This window comes from Sinohyriopsis cumingii, chromosome 4, assembly GCF_028554795.1.
Source record: "Sinohyriopsis cumingii isolate HCF-2022 chromosome 4, ASM2855479v2, whole genome shotgun sequence".
NCBI lineage: Eukaryota > Metazoa > Mollusca > Bivalvia > Unionida > Unionidae > Sinohyriopsis > Sinohyriopsis cumingii.
In genome coordinates, this window is record NC_142964.1 from 132,118,899 (window position 1) to 132,140,429 (window position 21,531).

The following is a 21,531-nucleotide window of genomic DNA, read 5'->3' on the forward strand; positions in this document are numbered from 1 at the left end:
AATCTATTTAATCATCACCGTGCTTGGTCATTAAATATTTTGTCCCATGAAACATAATGAAAACGAGAGTGGAAAATGATATCAGAATGATGAGTTTATCCAGCAATCTCCTCAAAACGACAGTAAAACGAGGTCGTACATTATTTGTTTATGTTACTACTAATTATGAACACATCGAAACTTTATCCAGGCATGCATACACACAGACACACTTACACACTCCTTGGTATCTCAAAAGCATGCCAGTCTGAGAGCCTGTATATTTACAATTGTGTACGGAGGATCTGTTGTGACACCTTAGCAAATTGCATCGTCAAAGTAGAAACATAAGTACAGATATATGGACGATTTCTTATAAGAATTATTTCCAAAATCTTTAACCGTTTATTTAAAGGAATATAATTAAAATTAATATATAAGTTATATTTAAGTTCTCTTTTAAAGAAATGTGGGAATGATTGAACCATAAATATCCTAAGAATGATTTTTTTTTACAATAATACGAGTCTGTGAGCGGTATTTTATATACTTCCTTAATTACTAACAACAATGAATATTTTTAATCAATCCCTGGCCAAAGATTGATTTGACAGACTATACATGGCAGACAGTATATCTGGTGGAAAAAGAACCCGGAAAAACTCCCGGGAAGAATCTCCGACCCACGGGAAGCTACTGGCAAGCATTCTCACACACCCACGTTTGCCGAGTCTGAATTCGAACACGCGGATAGACGTAAGATATCAGTGATCTATAAAGACGAGATCCTAAGAACACACTGCCACCTAGCGCCGTTTTCCTTGACAGTATATGTATCTTGTCATTTGCATAATTCTTGTTTATTTGTTTTATAAAACAGTTTTCATTTCTTCCCTAGATCTGTAAAACAAATTTAGCATTTTCAACTTGCAATATACTTCGAAATATGTAATTTCTTAATAAGACCCATAACCATATTTACAAAAGTCAGTCATATAACAATATACTTGATACGTGGCTATACTAATAACTTGCATGCATATTGATAATTGCTTTCGAACAGCCGTACATACTTATAAAGGTGTACGTGATACTAGATATGATTTATGTAATAGATTAACAGGCATAAATAATAGATACCCGATTATTTCTTATCCAAAGAGATTGCTAATAATACTATGCTACAAGTGCCCAAGGGAAAATTTAGATACTTTCTTTTATTTTCTCCAAATAAATATTTACTCAGTACAAAATGAACAGGGTAAAATTATGTAATTTTAATGTTCCCTGCCTATGTAATATCTACCACTAGGACGAGCCGTGCTGGATGTGGATTCGGAATAATATAAAGGACGAAGTACATCTACAAAAAATGCATGTGCAAAGAAGAAGCGGAAAATGAAACAAAATAAATTATTGTTTACATAATTGAAACTGCCCAGGAACCTTGCAATTAACCCGAGGCAATCATTGACCAATCTTCACCTTGTCACTTCTTGAACTCGTATAATATGTAATCAGACTGAACATGTTTACCAGTGGTTTATTAACACATACATGCCCTTGTTAGAGCAATCGTCATTGTTTGTTTTCTTAGACCCCTCCCCCCCAAAAAAATATACTAGATCACTAAACTCGGAGTTAAAAATTCACAACATCAATCCGAGGCTGTGTTTGTTATGTGTTTTCTAAATGTAAAGAACATCCAGGCATTGCATCCTTTATCACCACTGCAGATTAAATTAACTATCACTTGCACAAGCAGACTAATATTACACACACACATAAGCAGAATAATATTACACACACACATAAGCAGACTAATATTACACACACATAAGCAGACTAATATTACACACACATATGTGTATGTGTGTGTGTATATATATATATATATATATATATATATATATATATATATATATATATATATATATATATATATATATATATATATATATATATATATCTCAGTGTGTTGCCTGGTCCTGATTGGTCCAATAATTCCTCCATATTGAGTTGTACAATCTCGCATAAGTACTACAAAAGCTGCAACATAAGGCTAGACAACAAACTGAAAAGGCATTATGTCTCACCGACCATAACACGACGGGTTACGATAAAATAAGCCTTTCTGACTCACAAGCCTTTGGACACTCTCTTGTTTAGAATAAAATACAAATTTAATTTAATTTTCGGCGAAAAAAGATAGAGAGGGAGAACAAATTGACATATCATAATTCGCAATGGAACTGTGTTCCAGGATACAAAGATTTCAGCTTCATTTGGGTATTTTCGTGTTACGTCCTTTTATACAGTAATGCGGTGTGAAAGTTCCGAAAATAATTCATGAATATTCATGATACATGTATGCTTGCGTATATGTTTCTTTAGCTTGGGTTACATACCGGTCAAATATAGTAACTATATCTGTATGTTGCCATATATTAATGATAATCTGTTTTCGGTGGATTATCAGCCGAGGAATAAGAAGAATAACTACATTGGTAAATGAACCATCATATATCGATGATTAAGCAAATATATATCGACTATTTTACCTAGGTTAGTACTTCTTTTATGAAAACTAAAACTTAATTACAGTTATAAAATGGATTAAATAACTTTGGAAATATAGATTTATCATAAATGTGTAGCAAATACCTTTCATTTACAGACTACCTTTACTTATTTTAAATTGAACTTAGATGATCGACATTGTTAGATTAAAAAATAAATGTATTCCTGAGAAAATGTTGATATTACCGTTAAAAAGAAAACGCTGTAAATAATAGATGAAGAATATATTCCCTTTCTAAAACTTTTTAGTGTAATCACAAATAATTGCAGCTTGTAAAATTTATTGATTTCATCAGCTGAGTATTTTATTTTCGCTTTTTCTTGCAGGTGAGAGACTGTATCGTACAAATTTTGAATTGTGTAAATTCTAAATTAAATGCCTGTTTGTAATCAGTATAGCCTTTTGTCATTGAACGCTACAATAACCTTACGAATAATAAGGGCAGAAATCAATATTGATATAAAAGGTTCTACAATTGCATAAAGATAAATGACATAAATGTTTGACTTAGCAATAACGTTTTGGTGTGACAAAAGATACTCAGGCTATCTTTATTAGAAGTAGTTGAGATTAACCATAGGGGAATAATTCAAATAGAGCCAGAAAATATAACAGAGGATTGGTTGCAAAGTCACTGCTGGAATAATGTTCGTCCATCGGTGTCGATGAGGACCATTTAATGTCATCGATTCACTGGGGGTGGGTCCTGAGATGGCTGATCAGTCCAAACCGAGCAAGGTAGAGTCTGTTGCAGTGGGAACATAGATGTTCAGGTTGCTGACTGTGACTTGAGGAAGTGCTGTTCCTGGATTTGAGCAGATTACGTTTCTCAGTCATAAGGAATATATACCCGATTATTTCTTATCCAAAGACATTGCTAATAATACTATGCTACAAGTGCCCAAGGGAAAATTTGGATACTTTCTTTTATTTTCTCCAAATAAATATGTACTCAGTACAAAATGAACATTGTAAAATTATAATATCTACTGCTAGGATGAGCCGTGCTTGATTTGAATTTGGAATAATACGAGGGACGAAGTACATCTACAAACAAATGCATGAGCAAAGAATAAGCGGAAAATGAAATAAAAGAAGTTGAAATATGCATACTTCTAAACAGCCCAGTAACCTTGTATCAAACCCAAGGCAATCATTGACCAATTTTAACCTTGTCACTTCTTGAACTCGTATACTATGTAATCAGACAGAAAATGTTTACCAGTGGTTTATTAACACATACACGATCTTGCTAGAGCAATCGTTGTTGTTTGTTTTCTTTGACCGCCCAAAATATACTAGAACACTAAACTCGGTGTTTAAAATCCACAAAATCAATACGACTTTGTTTTTGTCATGTGTTTTCTAAATTTAAAGAACATCCAGGCATTGCATCCTTTATCACCACTGCAGATTGAATTAAATATCAAACCTATATTACACACACACACACACACACACACACACACACACACACACATATATATATATATATATATATATATATATATATATATATATATATATATATATATATATATATATATATATATATATATATATCAGTGTGTTGTCTGGTCCTGATTGGTCCAATAATTCCTCATACTAAGTTGTAAAATCTCGTATAAATACTACATATGCTGCAACATAATGCTAGACAACAATCTGAAAAGGCATTATGTCTCACTGACCATAACACGACGGGTTACGATAAAAATACGAATTTCTGACCCACAAACGTTTGGACACTCTCTTATTTAGAATAAAATACAAATTTTTCTTTAATGATCGCTGCATCGTCGATGGAAGTGGTTCTGTTGAGGACACCGTCAAAATGTTTCGCCCAGTATCTTCTCCTTCTCGGTTATGAGAGTGCTTCCATGGGGCTCTCGTGGAGGGGTAGTACCTCTGATGGGGGTAGCAGTCATACTATTTTGGGGTAGCTTGTCCACCTTTGGTCCCCACTTAGTGCTCAGCTCTCAAGTTGTAGTTGTTGGAATAATGTAAACATCATTAGCAAATACTAGAGAAATATAACTTTTTAAACAAAGTAAAAGCTTCATGTATGTGCGTATTTCCTTGTTTGTGACAACTTCTCTAGACTTAAGAAGCTAACGAGGACGGTTTCAATGTGTGATCTGCTTCTTATTGGTCAAATAATTCCTCCCTACTGGGTTCGTAGAGTCTCGTATAAGTATTACGTCAGCTAGGCCTATGGCGGAGGAAAATATGAAAATGCTTACGTCTGACGAGCTGTAACACGACGGGTCACGCATAAATACACTTTCTCACTCACAAACAATTCGACACAGCTCACCTACCTATTCTAATGATGTCATTTTATTTTTATGAATCACTGTAGCATACGGTCGTGATAATTTATGTAATATATTGATGCCTATATTCCCTGTTCAAAACTATTCCAGACGTTTGTGTGCAACTACTGCGAACAAATACCTATTTAAGACTCATGTTTCATGTTACTATTTAACCGCCATTTTAATACACGGCTAGCATGAAGAGCACATATAGATATTGAACATGATTGTTTAAGCAAAGAGAAAAGAAAAGTCGCATCCATAAGATGCTTATCAATTTGAAGACGAGAATGTCTTCCCTTTTAATATATTTTTCTTTTAAAGGAAAAATGAAAGGTAAATAAAAGTTTTGTAAATATAATACTGGTTTTGGTCTACTACCATTTGTAAGGTTATTGTAATGTTAAACGACAAAAGATATAATTATTAGACACAGACATTTAATTCAGTAGTTGCACAAGTCAAAAGTTGGTACAATAGAGACTCCTAGTTGCAAGAAAAGGTTAGAATAAAATACTTTGACCCGTTGACCAGCTGAAGAAATCTGTCAGTTTTACATGGTGTTGTTATTTGTGATTGGACAGAAATATTTCAGTAAGCGAATATATTCTTTACATAGTAATAATCATTGTTTATTCAAATTTAAAGGCAACTTGTTTAAAGTAGTCTGAAAATTAATGGCATTGCTTAGCATTTAAGTTAATTCCATATTTCTAACATGTTTGAAAATATGCGTGTCTTTAACTGAGACTTAGCTTTCATATAAGAAGCATTAACATGGGTACAGTCGTCAATATCTGTTTGCTTTTCCAAGATCACCATTTGAAGACACCATATTGATAATGTGGCGATATTTGACTGGACGGTAATCCAAGCCAAGACAAATATACACAGGCACAAACGTATCAAGAATGGTCATGAATTATTTTCGAAACTTTCACACGTCATTACTGCAGATTATGACGTAACACACGACCAAAAAAAATGAAGCTTAAATTTTTGCATCCGAATTAGGATATATCCATTTGTTTCTCTCTCTCTCTCTCTCTCTCTCTCTCTCTCTCTCTCTCTCTCTCCGTTTTGATCTAATATTAAAGAAAGTTTGTTTTTTTCTAAGCAAGAGAATGTGGAAAGACGTGTGAATCGAAAACGTGTTTTCTGCCTGACCCGGTCGAGCCTGCCACGACCGGGTCAGGCAGAAAATATATTTTTCGACTCAGCCTTACGCAGTTTTATTTGTTTGTGTAGCCTTAGGCCCAGATTATGGTGAACTTATGCGAGATTTTACAGCTCAGTAAGGAGGAATGATTGGACCAATCAGCAACCGACAACGCATTTATATTCTCATCGTTAGGTAGCATTTAAGACGAGAAGCTGTCACAAACTTGGAAAACACACGTACAAGCATGAATCTTTTACTTTGTTTAACAAGTTTTATTTCGCTAGTATTTGCTGGTGATGTTTTATATTATTCCATCAGCGACTTTGCATCCAAGGCTCTGACACATGACTTGGCTCTGGTTGAATTCTTCGTACCTGGGTAAGTTCTCGTACTTCTTGTAAAGATCTCCTACTTCTTGTAAAGATAGTTTGGGTTTCGTTTGTCACACCAAAACTTTATTGTTAAGTCAAACATTTATGCAATTTATCTTTATGCAAGTACATGTAGAATACGGCCGCAATACTATATATACACGTATTGGTGAATATACTAGTTGCTCAAAACTATTCCTGAATTGTATAAGTACCAGAAAGTCCTTTTCAATCATTTAAATGATAGGTATGCAAAATATGTTTTGAAATATATGGCTTCCATGAGGAGTGTGTATCTCTGGGTGTTATCTAAGACTCGGTACTTCATATTACTATTTTTCGGCCATTTCAATACCCCACTAGCAAGAATAGCATATATATAGATATTGAATATGGCTGTTTAAGCAAAAAGAAACGAAAACTCGCATCCATAAGATATATATCAATTTGAAGACGGGGAATTCTTCTCTATTTAATAAAGTTTCCTTTTAAAAGGTAAACTTAAAATGTAGTTATACGTTTTGAACCTTTTAAATATAATAATGAGTTATGGCTCCTACCAGTCGTTGGGTTATTTTAGATTTGAAACTGACAATGCCAAATATCTAAGTTCAATTTACAAGAAGTGCAAGGTAGTCTGTAAATTAATTGTATTTGCTAATCATTTATGAAAAATCCATATTTCCAAAATTATTAAAACTATTTTTGCCTTTAATGCAGTTTCGTTTTTCGTAGAAGAGGAATTAACCTGGATACAATTACTGATTTGTAGTTACTTAGCCAATGTAGTTTTTCTTATTATTCCCGGACTGAAAATCCGTCGCAAATAGACTTTCATTTATTAAAGAGACCATACTGATACTGTCGAGATATTTTAAATAGACGGTAATCCAAGCTAAATAAACATATTCAAAGGCACAAATGTGTCATGAATATTCATGAATTAGTTTGGAAGTTTTCACATGTCATTACTGCTCACAATGACGGAACACGAGAATACTCAAATGAAGCTTAAATCTTTGCATCGGACGACACTTTTTCATTGAGGATTAGGATATTCCATTTGTGCTCTCTCTCTCTCTCTCTCTGTCTCTCTCTCTCTCTCTCTCTGTCTCTCTCTGTCTCTCTCTCTGTGTCTCTCTCTCTCTCTGTCTCTCTCTCTCTCTCTCTGTCTCTCTCTCTGTCTCTCTCTGTCTGTCTGTCTGTCTGTCTGTCTCTCTCTGTCTCTCTCTCTCTCACTCTCTGTCTCTCTCTCTGTCTGTCTCTCTCTCTCTCTCTCTCTCTCTCCATCTTCTTCTTTTCAGATTAAAGAAATTTGTGTTTGTTTCTAAACAAGAGAGTGTTGAAAGGCTCTTAAGTCAAAAAGAGTATTTTAACCGTGAGCCTTCGTGTTATCGTAGGTTAGATTTAAGCTTTTTAGGTTTGTTGTCTAGTCTAAGGCCCAGCTTATACGATACTTTACAGCTCAGTAGGGAGAAATTTGTTGACCAATCATAAGCTGTGAACGCAACGATATGACCTTCGTTAGGTAGCATTTAATTAAATAGAAGCTCTCACAAACTTGGAAACACACCCAAACAGACATGAAACGTATAATTTATTCAAAACAAAATTCTTTCGCTAGTATTTGCTGGTGATGAATATCGGTATTCCAAAAGTGAGTTTGCCTCCAAAGCTCAGACACATGACTGGGATCTAGTTGGATTCTTCGCACCGACGTTCACATATGTATTTTAAAGATAGTTTTTTTAAAACATCTTCCTTTTAAAGGGAAAAATGAGACATAGTTGTAAGTTTTGAAGCTTTAAAGATAATTCTGGTTTCTGTCTCCTACTTGTCGTAAGGTTATTGTAGCGTTAAATGTCAATAGAAAAGGCTATATTGAAAATAAATTGGCATTTAATTTAGTATTTATACAAGTCAAAAGTTAAATGACAAAAAGGCGTATAGATTAAAAAGTGGCATTTCTTTTAGTATTTGTACACCAGTCAAAAGTTGGCAAAGTACAATCTCCCAGCTGCAGGAAAAGGTGAACTTAAAATACTTTGATCAGCTGTCGTAATCGATCAATTTTACATGTTGCGGCTATTTGTGATTGGACTGAAAATGTTCAGTAAGGGAGTATATTCTTTACGTAGTATTCCTTGTTTATTCAACTATAAAAGCAACATTTGCTCTATAATTAAACTTACTTCTGAAACAAATAATGTCAAACATCTAAGTGTAATTTAAAATAAGTTAAAAGAAATTTGTAAATTAATTGTATTTTCTAAACATTTATAAAAATCCATATTTCCAACATTAATATATCTTTGTCTTTAATTCAGTTTTATTTCTAATAAGAAGCGTTAACATGGGTATAGTCCTTGATATAAATCCTCTTTCTCCAATGTAGTTTTATTCTTATGATTGCCGCTGATTATCCTTCGAGAAAAGAGTATTTTTGTTTTAAAATATTAATACTGTGTCGATAATTGACCGGATGGTAACCAAATCAAAATAAACTTATACACAGGCACAAATTTACCATGAATATTCATGAATTATTTTCGGAACATTCACACGACATTACTACCCACAAAGATGCTGCACGCGACTACCCAAATCAAGCTTATATCTACGTATCCTGGAACACAGTTCCATTGTGTATAAATATATGTTTATTTGTTGCTATTTCTTTCTCTCTCTCTCTCTCTCTCTCTCTCTCTCTCTCTCCTTCTTCTAAGTTCATAGAATTTTGTGCTTTTTTTCTAAACAAGATAATGTCGAAAGACTTGTGAGTAAAACAAAACCTATTTTTAGCGTGACCATCGGTTTGTGCCTGGTCAGACTTAAACTTTTTTCATTTTTTTTTTCTAGATATACGCCCAGCTTAAATATTACTTACACGAGACTTTACAACATAGTAGGGGCGGATTTTTGACCAAGCAGAGGCCGACGACGCACTATAACGTTAGGTAGCATTTACGTGTAAAGAAGCTGTCACAAACGTGAAAACACGCAAAGTATAAGTATGCCCAATGTGTTTTGAAATATTTGGCTTCCATGAGCAGAGTGTATCTCTTGGTGTTACCTAAGACTCGGTACTACATATTACTATTTTTCCGAAATTTCAATACACAACTAGCATGAGGAACACATATATAGATATTGAACATGATTGTTTAAGCAAAAAGAAACGAAACTCGCATCCGTGAGATACATATCAATTTGAAGACGTGATATTATTACATTTTCAATATTTTTTCCTTTTAAAGAGGAGGATAAAACTTAATGATACATGTTGAGCCTTTTGAAAGATAATACTGATTTCTGTCTTCTGTATGTCGTACGATTATTGTAATGTTAAATGACAAAAGTCTACACTGATTACAAATAGGCATGTTATTTAGAATTTACGCAAATCAAAATGTGATAGAATAAGTCTCTCACCTGCAAGAAAAGGTGAACAGAAAATACTTTGACCAGCTGATTAAATAAATCAATTTTACATAGTGCTGTTATTTTTTTTTATACTGAAAAGTTTCCGAAAGGTTATATTATCTTTACCTATTATTCCCTGCATTTCAAAATATCAAAGCATTATTTTCTCAGGAATACATTTATTTCTGAAACTAACAATGAAAAACATTTAAGTGCAATTTAAAAAAAGTTAAAGGTAGCCTATATATTAATGGTATTTATGATAAATCCATATTTCCAATATTATTTAAACTATTTGTACTTTTCTTCACGTTTTAGGGTTCATTTAAGAAATATCAACGTGGGTACAATAGTCACTATATATTTGTTTTGCCAGTGAAGTCTTTTTCATTCCTCGGCTGATAATCCGTCGAAAATCGATCCTGATTAATTAAAAGCATCATGTTTATATTTTGGCGATATTTGAATGAACGGTAGCCCAAACTAAGGAACATACTCAGGCCCAAATGTATCATGAATATTCATGTAATATTTTCGTAACTTTCCCACATCACTGCTGCCTACAAAGATGTAACACAAAACCAAACAAAATGAAACTTAAGTCATATCTTCTCATGCACGAACACAGTTCAATCACGAATTTGGAGATATCCATTGGTCCTCTCTCTCTCTCTCTCTCTCTCTCTCTCTCACACACGCACACACACACACACACACAGAGTAATATAAACATCGCACAATTCAATTCCCAAAATCAATGCTTTTGTTTTTATCAAGGAGTTGATTACACACATCACTAGAGTGGAACGTTTTAAAATACATTAACGTACTAATGCGATATGCAGGCATGCCAAAAGTGATTTTGAAAAAGTGATTATGAAAAAGTGATAAAAGCATTTTCTCTTGTGTATGACCAATCGTTCTCGAACGTAAATAATGTTTAACCTCATTTTAATTTACTCCTTAATGTAAGTACTATGTGACAAAATCAAAATCTTGAAATGTACTGCTGTATTTATTGTTCGCAGATCTATACCGTTATTGCTCCTAAAAACACAGAACTAAATTAAAAACACAACGAGTAATCTTCACGACACTTGCTTCAGAATGGCACTGTGTATAAAACTGAATAGGTGGCACTAACACTCAGAACTCACAAGATGATGCGACCAAACGGTCGATAATTATTAAGCAGACACTTGTTACAATTGAAAGAGAATAAGTCTGAAATTCAAAATTGAAACGATAGCACAGTTCTCTGTCGAATTTGGTCCTAAGCTGAACTGTTGTTTTTTTACTTTCGGTTTTTTACATGCATGGTAAGCTGCAATATTTTCACTTTGAATTTTTTTGTGAATGATCCAATTTATGATAAACATAGTTCCAGGCAAGGCCCATCATATATAAGTTTCAAAATATAATTTTATAACAATTTAATAGCAAAAGGTAGCTTTTTTTCAAACATTGATGCGTTGGGCATATATTTTTGTGCAGATTAATCGGATCGACCGCAAATGTGATGCAGCGTCTTTTGTTTCCCGACCTAAAATGGAGAGCTACATTATTTGCCAGGCCAGATATGCAAAATGTGTGCTTTCATAAATGTTCGCTATTTGATTCTAGTAGCAATGATGTGACAACATTATTTTGCAGAAAAAACATATAAAATAATAGGTCAACTATTATGTTTGGAAAGGGACTCAGAATTATTCTTTCCCTTTATTTAAGCACGATGAAAAAGTGTAGAACTTTTCATAGCACCCTTTCTCCTTCTACCACTGAATACAAGGTGCCGTTTGAATCGTGTCCCGGATGTCAATTAAATGCAATGAGTTTTTACACTGTTAATGCATTTAGCCACATAATGCTTATATCAAAACCAAAAAGCACTTTGTAAACTTGACCCCATGCACGATTTAAGTATTTTACTGGTCGTCTAGGTAATGACATGGTACAACAGTTGTCATGGAGAAAAGAGCCACACATTTCACAACTACTGCTGTTCCTTTGACATATGCTGGCATATCGACCTCTTACTATGGAATATACAACTTGCTTCAGTTTCTAAAATCTATTTGTTTCTCTACCATAGATGTGTGGCCTGTCAAGCACAAGATCAAGCATACGAAGAAGCCGCACGAATACTGAAAGACAATGACCCACCGGTTACTCTCATCAAGGTAAATGATATTTTCCTGAATATAAAAAATTAATATTTGACCTCTTTGACACTTTTCTTTGTACTATATTACATTAAAGCACTTTTATTTTTCATCATTTTTGTATGCCTTCTACACCAGCATCACCAGTCAGACGTGAGCTGTTATCTTCCAATAAAGCGTTTAGTTTTGTTCAATTGTAGCACGGCAGGCCTTTTCGGGGTTTGTGCTTTTTTCTAATTTCAAGAAAACGGGTGTTTATGGGTCTCGTAGTTACTGAGAGAAACACCGATATACTAAACGATGCATGCAGCGAAACTGAAAATTTCGTTTACTTTGTTAAGCAAATAGAAATAGAATAGTTCAATCGTTGTACGTAAACTCCTTTTTATATTCCCACCATAACATAGAATCTGTTATATTTTGATGTCGTCTCTCCTTCTGCCTGTAGCAAATTAAATGTACTGCTTCCATTCATTGTTTCCTGTTATTTTCGATTTTGTTTGTCTTACTTTTCAGCATTCCATTTTCAATATTATCGAATCGACATTATGGCTTTTGTGTACTCTATTTATATAAAAATGCATAAAATTAAAATACATTAGGTTAATTTTCTAATAAAGATTATACCCTACATTTAAAATCACAATATTGATTTAAAGTATTTGCGAGTAAATAATTTCGTGTTTTTTTATTTAAATAAATTAGTACATATGAAATTATTGTCAATGACATCTATGACATTTATTGAAAATAGGTTATGGCTTGTAATAAAATGACAAAAATAACAAAAATATGTCTTATTGTCAAAGTCTTGATCATGGAGTATTCTATACTATCTGTGCATATCCTGCACTTTCATTTCGCTTTATTTTTGCTCATAATTCATTGCTTAGTGTTTTACGTATATACGTTTCTCCGGGGGTTTTCCGGGTTCTTCCTCCACCATTAATACTGGCCGCCATGTATAGCCTATCGTGTGCTGAAAAATGGCGTTAAACCCCACAACAACAACAACAACAACATATATACGTTTCATTTTTTAACTTAAATTCATAGATTCGTTTGCTTTCAGCTTGCACGGCGTATGCAATCATTCTGCCTTCCCCTTCCCTTTATTATACATTACAGTTCCATGCAATAGGAGTAAAAATGGAATGTTTATTATTCTTTGTTACAATACTTAATTTTCGACCGTATTCTGTATGCTGTACCGCCACTAAGATCGAAATGGAATTGTTCTTTAATGTGAGTGGTGATGCAGAGATGCATTGTATGGCAACTATGGCAGTAGCCACATCATCACTGTGGAGCCACTTCATCATTGTAGAGTTTCGGCATTATATATTTACTCAAAACGGTTAGATCTGATCCACATCATTTGCTGTATTTAACTGAATCTTTGCGATGGTTTCATTTTGTGTCTAGCGGTTGTTGCCAGATATTATAGATAAAAACAATGAATATTACAAATGTTAATTGTTATTCATTTGATTCGTTACGATCGATGATCGGTTATTATGCTTGATAATCCTTTATAATATATTGTCTCTTAGGAAATGTGGACCACGTCATTATATTACAAAATGTCACAATGTTCAGATCTGTATGATTGACCTTCTGGGCAAATAGGCAGCAGCTCTAACCTGGCTGGTAGAATAGACATTGTATTCTGGTGACTTTCACTTTGCTCCATTGATTTATTTTGACTACGTAAAATACATAAATGAGGCTCAGTAGTTTAGAGCATTCTCCGCAATATAACTCCTAGATCATGTCGTTGCACATCCAAATGTTCAATTTGTCTGAACTATGCCATTTTCCTATCAAACGTGATGATTTGATATAATACAAGATTATAAAAGTCCGAATATGGACATGAGGACTGGTATATATATATATATATATATATATATATATATATATATATATATATATATATATATATATATATATATGTAATCACTGTTCTATAGGTGATTGATGATTTGATATTATACAAGACTGTTTTTTGTAAAGTACAAATATGATGACGAGGACAGGTTGGTAAACACACACACACACACACGCACACACACACACACACACACACACACACACACATACACACACACACACACACACACACATATATATATATATATATATATATATATATATATATATATATATATATATATATATATATATATATATATATAATCATTGTTCTATAGGTGGATTGTACTGTCCATACATGTCATTACATGTTGAATCATTCTTCTATAGGTGGACTGTACTGTCCATGCAAATCATCACATTTTGGATCATTGTTCTGTAGGTGAATGGTACTGTCCATACATATTATCACGTGGTGAATCATTGTTCAATATGTGGATTGTACTGTCCATACATATCATCACATTTTGGATCATTGTTATATAGGTGGATGGTACTGTCCATACATATTATCACGTGGTGAATCATTATTCTATTTGGTGGATTGTACTGTCGACATATCATCACCTTTTGAATCATTGTTAATCACATATTCGATCACTGTTCTATAGTTTGACTGTTCTGTCTATACATATCATCACATGTTGAATTATGCTTTAGGTGGACTGTTCTGTCGATACAGTAAGCTGTGTACGACTGGGTGTACAATACTATCCCACATTCAAAGTGTTTAGAAACGGTGAAGCAGAGGATTATCGCAGGTAGGAGGCAGAATGTGTTACCGTTTCTCTTATTTTGCTGATTTTAATCCGTGTAGTATTTGGGCATTTGTATCCCTAAAACTATTTAAACACTGTTTAAATAGAAGCTTCAATGCATAAAATAAGTATTTTACCAAATTAATATTGTCAAGCTATGAAAGGGTATATTTGAAACTGCAGTAATTAACTTACTGTCAACAAAATCTAATAAGAACAAATTTTGTTTAATTGATAAGCGCAATTTTTTCATATTTATGCAATATGTCTTTATGTGACCTCTAATTTTAGAGATTTATCTATAGGAAAGATTTGGTTTTGCTATTTCCGCTTTTTATGCATATATGCTTATGGGAATTTCCCAAGAGTATTTCAATATAAAATGTTCGAACATACCGTTTAATCATTGGTAAAATACTGGACTAAGGACATATTGAACTCTAATCAAAAAGCCCTACTCTTATAAACTTCCAGTCTGTTAAACATTTTCTTTAACATAATTTGGTTAGAATATGTTTGTTCACAATTTGTTTCCATCATTTTTTATGAATAAGTCATTACATTTAGAAGTTTATGAATTAGTCACACAAATATCGATATACCCATCTCGTGGGGTCAAGTCTCTGCTCGGCCAACGTGGGAATGTAAGACGTCCTACCAATAGCTTCTCGTGGTCCGGTGGTTCTGCTTAGGGTTTTCCTGGGTTCTTTCTCCACCAAATATACTAGCGCCATGTATAACATATAATGTTCTGAACAATGGCGTTAATGCAGACAGATTTACCAACAACAATTTTATGTCACATGGCAGATTATTCATTGGTTGAATGTGATCCTCTTGTTTGGTAATTTATAACTCCCTTGTTTTCTGCAGATGTATTAGATTTGCAGTATATTTTATCTGCGCATTATCTATAAACTGCAAAGTTGTTCTAACTGTATTGTATTGGATAATTACTATATTTTATATCTGCATACAGTTATGCATATTAATTTGCATTTTTCGGTTAGTTTTTTATATTCCTTCATTACATGCTATTGTAAAGTAACATTGCGTATTGTACTTGACCTTGTCCGAAATTGAGTTCATTTATGCTTGACCTTTATCTGGAACATAACTAATACATAGCTAAATAAATACTATTATATGCATTGGTTTAAAATCAGAATTATTACTGTGAGAAATAAATGTTTATTTGGGCATGGGTCTAGGTTTTGAAAATTGTTTAGTGCATAGTCAAATTTCTGGTTCTTAATAATTACTAATAGTTTTTTTTTTGTTAACATCAGGATCATTTTAGAAGCTTATTTTCCATCAGGTAATAGTTTTTTTTTAGAGAATGATAATTGTGACCTGAGGTCAAGCAGAGAACAATATAATCTTGTAACTGAGATGATTTTTCAGTCCTGGTTTAAGATCTAGCACCTTCAAATTGTATCATATGTTGTGTCCAGTATTTCATTTTTGGGCTGGAATTCTATTTCTTCAAAGTGTTTAATTCAAGTGATTATTTTCTCCGGAAATACAAAAGACAGTGAGTAAAATGTATCGTGAATTCAAACCTGGAATTATATTACTGTGTTCAACAACAGACTGGTGGCACATCTTGACTCTACGAGCTACCAGACACACATTATCACCATCAGCTTCTATTTAATTTGGACTTCTACTAAAATTTGTTTATGACTTTAATTTATTAGGACTCGGTATATGTGCTGTATGATTATTTAGGATTTAATTCGTAATACCGCATGTTCCTAGTTATTACATTTTTTATTTTATATTCTAGGAAATAAAGTATTTGTAGAATTTTACAAAGCTGTTGCTTTTCACTATTTTATGTTACCTATTTTAAGAGCATAGACTCGTAACAATACTTTAATAATTTTTCGTGTTCAAGAAAAACACTTTACATATTATTGGATCGTTAGATTGTCGTCCGATTATAGTCAATTTGCAAATATTTTTACAGCCATTTAATTTCAGCATATCAAAAAATGTTGCAATAGTGTTTCAAACAAAGTTTTATTTTCAGATGATATTGTGAGCAGCATTGGAAACATGGCTGATTCCACATCATTAGAACTGAAAACTGTTGAGGTTGTCGAGAAATTATTGGCACATGACAGTTATTCTGTGATAGGTATGTATATAGTTGGTATCTGTGTGAGTAAATTTCACCTATATTGAAACAACAACACGTGCTATATCGGCGACTGTTAACTGTGTCAAGTTCTAGATGACCACCGTTGGCTACCTATATTTTATTCGCCCTCCATCAGGTGGAATGATTATATTATGATCTTTTTAGTCTGTGCATTATACATTCTTTTGAGTAATTAATTTTGTGTTTGCAGAATAATCTCACTGGCTTATTTATGGACATTTGGGCACTACAAAATCCTTCGAACTAGTGATCAATGGTTTAAGTGTCAAGGTAATTTTGACTTAAATACGCAAAATGGTTCCCGCACAATAACACGTGCCTAATTTCACATACATGGATAAATCTTTTTCATGCTTCCACATACAGTAAGAATGAAGCTGTTGAATTTGGGATCAAAATCTCAAGCGTAACGGTCATTGTGACAAGCAGAAGTAAATTGGTTTCAGCTATACAACATTAGATTTTTATACAGATATAGCTATTGAACATGGGCCAGATGTACATAGTGTACCTTCCAAGATACGCTTGTTATCTATGAATACGGAAGGTGCATAGAGTTACAGACGCTGTTTATCCCTAAATACGTTAGGCTGTTTAAGTTTGCTTGTGAGACAGTTTTACGTGCACAATTGATCGTCAGAGAAGAGGTAACCGCACCCTATTCATCAGCAAAAAATGCAACATAGCACATCACAACGAATATTACATGCTTGACATTGGACCGGCGAGATATTAATGAACATGTTTGACAGTGATATTATTGGTTCGTGGTACATATGTTTAAGTGTTTGAGTAACGGCTATTATCTTCAAGGTCGTACATTTTTTTCTATCATTGCTTAGAGTTACTTGCATCAAGATATTATAATGGGGAGTTTATAGCAGTGCCAACATTACCAACATGACACATTATGTCTTCTTAAATATAATTCAAGTCAGCAACAGCAAGTTATATTTATAAAGATTTAGGTCATGCTGAAATGTCAAAGTAAGGCATTTCCTATTAACATCACAATGGCTCCATAGTATATATATCCTATTAACACGGTTATGTTTCTCTTATTACTAACGTAAACTAAGGATATCTCTTCTTAAAAATAATACTCATATTCTGCTGGCTAACACACATCTACAATTTCAGTCAATTCAATGGATTTGTTTTCTTCTGTATTTATTATATCCGATGCACACATGTAATAGACTAATGATTTCTTTAACGTATACTTTTCTAAGCAGAGGAATCGTCCATAATTAAGGTATTTAGCATTTTATGCAGCCTGTTTGTTGCATATGTTTATCTTAAAATATGTAAACATATGCATGCAGTAACAGGCCAAGTAAAACCCACAGTCACTGAAATGTTTAAGATTGAATATGTCTTGTTCTTTAAATTTTATATTGCAGGTTTCTTCTACGATAGCGAGAGTGAATTGGCAAAGGCATACCGGAAGGTAGCGGATGCTTTAAGGCAGGAAATCGTCATTGCCTATACCACAGAGCAAGCTATCAGAGACAAGTATAATTATAACGAGTAAGTGTATAATTTTCCACTAAATGATAATTTAACACTTTTGTCTTCAATAAACATCTACCTGTGGATTTATTTATTGTGCATCATAGAGCCTATGAAGTATAAATTTATAAGTGCAAAATTACACAACTATATCGGTCCACATAGAGCAAGGAGGTATTTAATTAAATTGCAAGCATAGCTGATCAAGCTCAATTTGGTTGCATTACAGGTCCTGCTATACGTATATACTGAATCACTGCAAGCCGTCAGTCTCGCCTCTCAAATAACTAACCTGGTACTTTCAGTTTTCTTTCAAACTTAGAGAGTCATGTTGATGTCTACATTCCAGTGGATCACAAACAGTTCTTTGTTGGTCATTTAAGGTATAGGACAAAAAACGAAATTCATTACAGTGCACTCGGTAATAAAGATACTGGAAAATCTAAAATGTTACCAGGGTGTAATTATAGTCAAACTTATTTTTCTAATGAATTTGCAGTTCTTTTTTTTAAAAAAAAAAAAAGATTTCCTGCCCACTGATGGATTTCTTTTATCCTTCTTCAAATACGTCACACGATCATAATACCTAAAGCGATCTACTACCATCTCGCTAATCCAGATAACTCAGGCTACAACGTTCGTCTAATATACAAAAAGTAATCTGCTCAAGTAGGTGGCATTTAGACTAGTGCCAAATCGTATAAACTTCGATTACTGCTTCGCTCAAGCTCTCTACAGATGGAGGCTTCAGAATCGCCATACAAGTATTTTGAAAGTTTGCGACCGTAAAGTAAGTTGCAGGAGCGTTCTCTTCCAAGCGAAATATACTCTATGTATACATTTCCAATTTTTCCTTTCTTTCTTTGCTTGAAAACAATCTATCTGGCATTTCAGTTTTATCACTTTACCGTCCTCGCACACTTGTTTCGGTTTAGAAACATATGCTCACCATCCAATACACTTGTTTTCGAACGTGATACACCAGATGAGAGAACTGGAGAATCGCCACATCATGATTGCTCCGCTCAAGTGGGAAAATTTAAGTCTGAACGAACTCATCAATATAGCAGCCGAAATTCAAAGGAAAATATATATTTCCTCATCCACTAAGGAAAGAGATTGATTCCTATCCATATTTGCTTAATTGACATATCAGGATTATATTAAACCAGACCTAACGATAAAATGGTTCTCGTATCAAGTGGCGGAGAAACTCGATAGAGCATCGTGACAGGACACACTAGCACAAGCTAAAGGTACCATGATTGACTAATTTTGTAAATAGATAAACGTAGCAGGCAATAAGGTCCGGGGCTAGTGAGACGAAGGTATGATATTTGCAATTTACTTGGAGTCAATAGATCCGCCTGTGTCCTGTCCCAGAGGGAACATATGCGAATGAATCCCAATGACTAATTGACCATTCTGCTTGTATTCGTTGATTCATCGTGGACAACGTGTCTACTAATACCTGTGGTCGGCCTGGACTATGACGAACTTGTCCTTGGATTTATCATTTAAGACATCGGTTTAGAAGTTTTCAAAGAAGAACGCAAAGCTATGGTACCTTGTTCCCCTTACCTGCTGAGATTTGTCGTGACAGTGGAGAGGTCGCACTGAATAAGAATACTCTTCAAGTAGGTTATCTTGCCAACAAAGCAATCCTTTCCATGTGACTTTAATATCGGGGATATCGGTTTCAAATATACGATCCAGAGCGAGCTAATATCCACTGGCCTTATATAATGATGGAAGGAAAGTACTCACATTTCGCTGTGTTTGTCTCCATACAAAGTGTGAGCTCGAAGATTGTACCAGCAAAGTATCACCTGACGTAAGCCAAGAAAGGTTCTCCAATTTCTGAAATGTGGCCTCATATGCTTTGTTTGTTCCAATGAAGAATTAACAAAGTTTCGGCTGCCATTCAGACTAAATTATCGTTCTTTTAATAGTCGCATAAATAGGCTATGTAGAACGGTGATGTAAGCTGCTGACCACGAAATATTCTCAGGCACAGAGACAGTTTACAGAATAATCAACTATCCTATGTATCGGGTCCGTAATAGGATCTGGTCACAAGGGTACAAACGGGCCATATAGTGAAATGAAACCGTTATGGTTCCATTATGCATGTCTTCACCAAATGGATACGTACACTTACTGAACACGTGATATTGAATCATTTAGACTGTGTTCGGTATTGACCGTGATCGATCTATATTTTATAGTATGGAGAGAAATTGTGGTGAACAACCCTTTTATTTGTGCTGTTATCCAAAATGATTCTGGAAAACCTAACTTTTAACTTAGTTAATCTTTAGAAGTGCTTCCCTTTGAAGCGTCCATATTAAGCTAATAATGTGGCACAACTGGTCACAAAGCCCAAATGGGTTCATTTGTGGCACAATTGGTAGACTGAGTCCTAAGATTGCCAGTGCGCTAACGTAGAGACTGCGTTAGGAATGATGATGCACGTAAGCGGGCCCAAAATTCAACATAATAGACCGGATCGCCGTGGTTATTGAGTTCGTGCAGTCTGATTCAGATTGCAAAATCCGAAAATGATGGAAAAGGGTCATTGTATCTTCTTTAACACTCTCAAATTGTTTATGTTGTGAGCGGGTTATAGGATATATACTCGACAAAACCGGTACCAACTGCATCGTACAGGACTGTATATGAGGTACTTCCGAGGGATTCACCATGTCTATGGCTGATGTTTGTCTGTAATGCTCTCCAGGTCAACTATACAACCCAACGGCGTCAGTTGTCGAGTGCGGGTGGTCTTTGCTGATCAGTATGATAAAGATTTAAAACACGAGTCTTTTCATGATTGCACAGACAAGTGCGGCACTAGCTAGGCTGATAACTATTTTGAAGAATGGCGCCATTACGCTTGGTCCAAGATTAAGCTTAAGCGCTCTCTTTTCATGTTTCTATTCCTGTATGCATGGTCGACACGACCCTGAAAACAGTAGTAGGGAGAATAATAAATGCTTTAGAGATAAGCTGTTATCGAATGATCCAGAAAATCTCACACTTAGAATACGTCTCTGATGAGAGGCGTACGTTAGAATCAAAGATGCAATTTAACCCAATGAAGGACGGCTCACCACCGTAAAAAAACACAGACTAAGATGGTACGTTTACGTCTCACGCTCCT

General features: G+C 34.2%; 1 protein-coding gene across 1 annotated transcript in view; it reads left to right on the top strand.

The window, feature by feature from the left end:
* LOC149802109 (protein disulfide-isomerase A3-like) overlaps nt 1–18,390 on the top strand; it is a 72,727-nt gene extending 54,337 nt beyond the window's left edge. The window contains exons 8-10 of the mRNA XM_089956894.1: nt 11,927–12,014; nt 16,676–16,832; nt 18,260–18,390. Of these exons, the coding sequence (XP_089813020.1) occupies nt 11,927–12,014; nt 16,676–16,832; nt 18,260–18,390 (376 nt within the window). The remainder of the gene's footprint in view (nt 1–11,926; nt 12,015–16,675; nt 16,833–18,259) is intronic.
* Nucleotides 18,391–21,531: the final 3,141 nt, after the last annotated feature.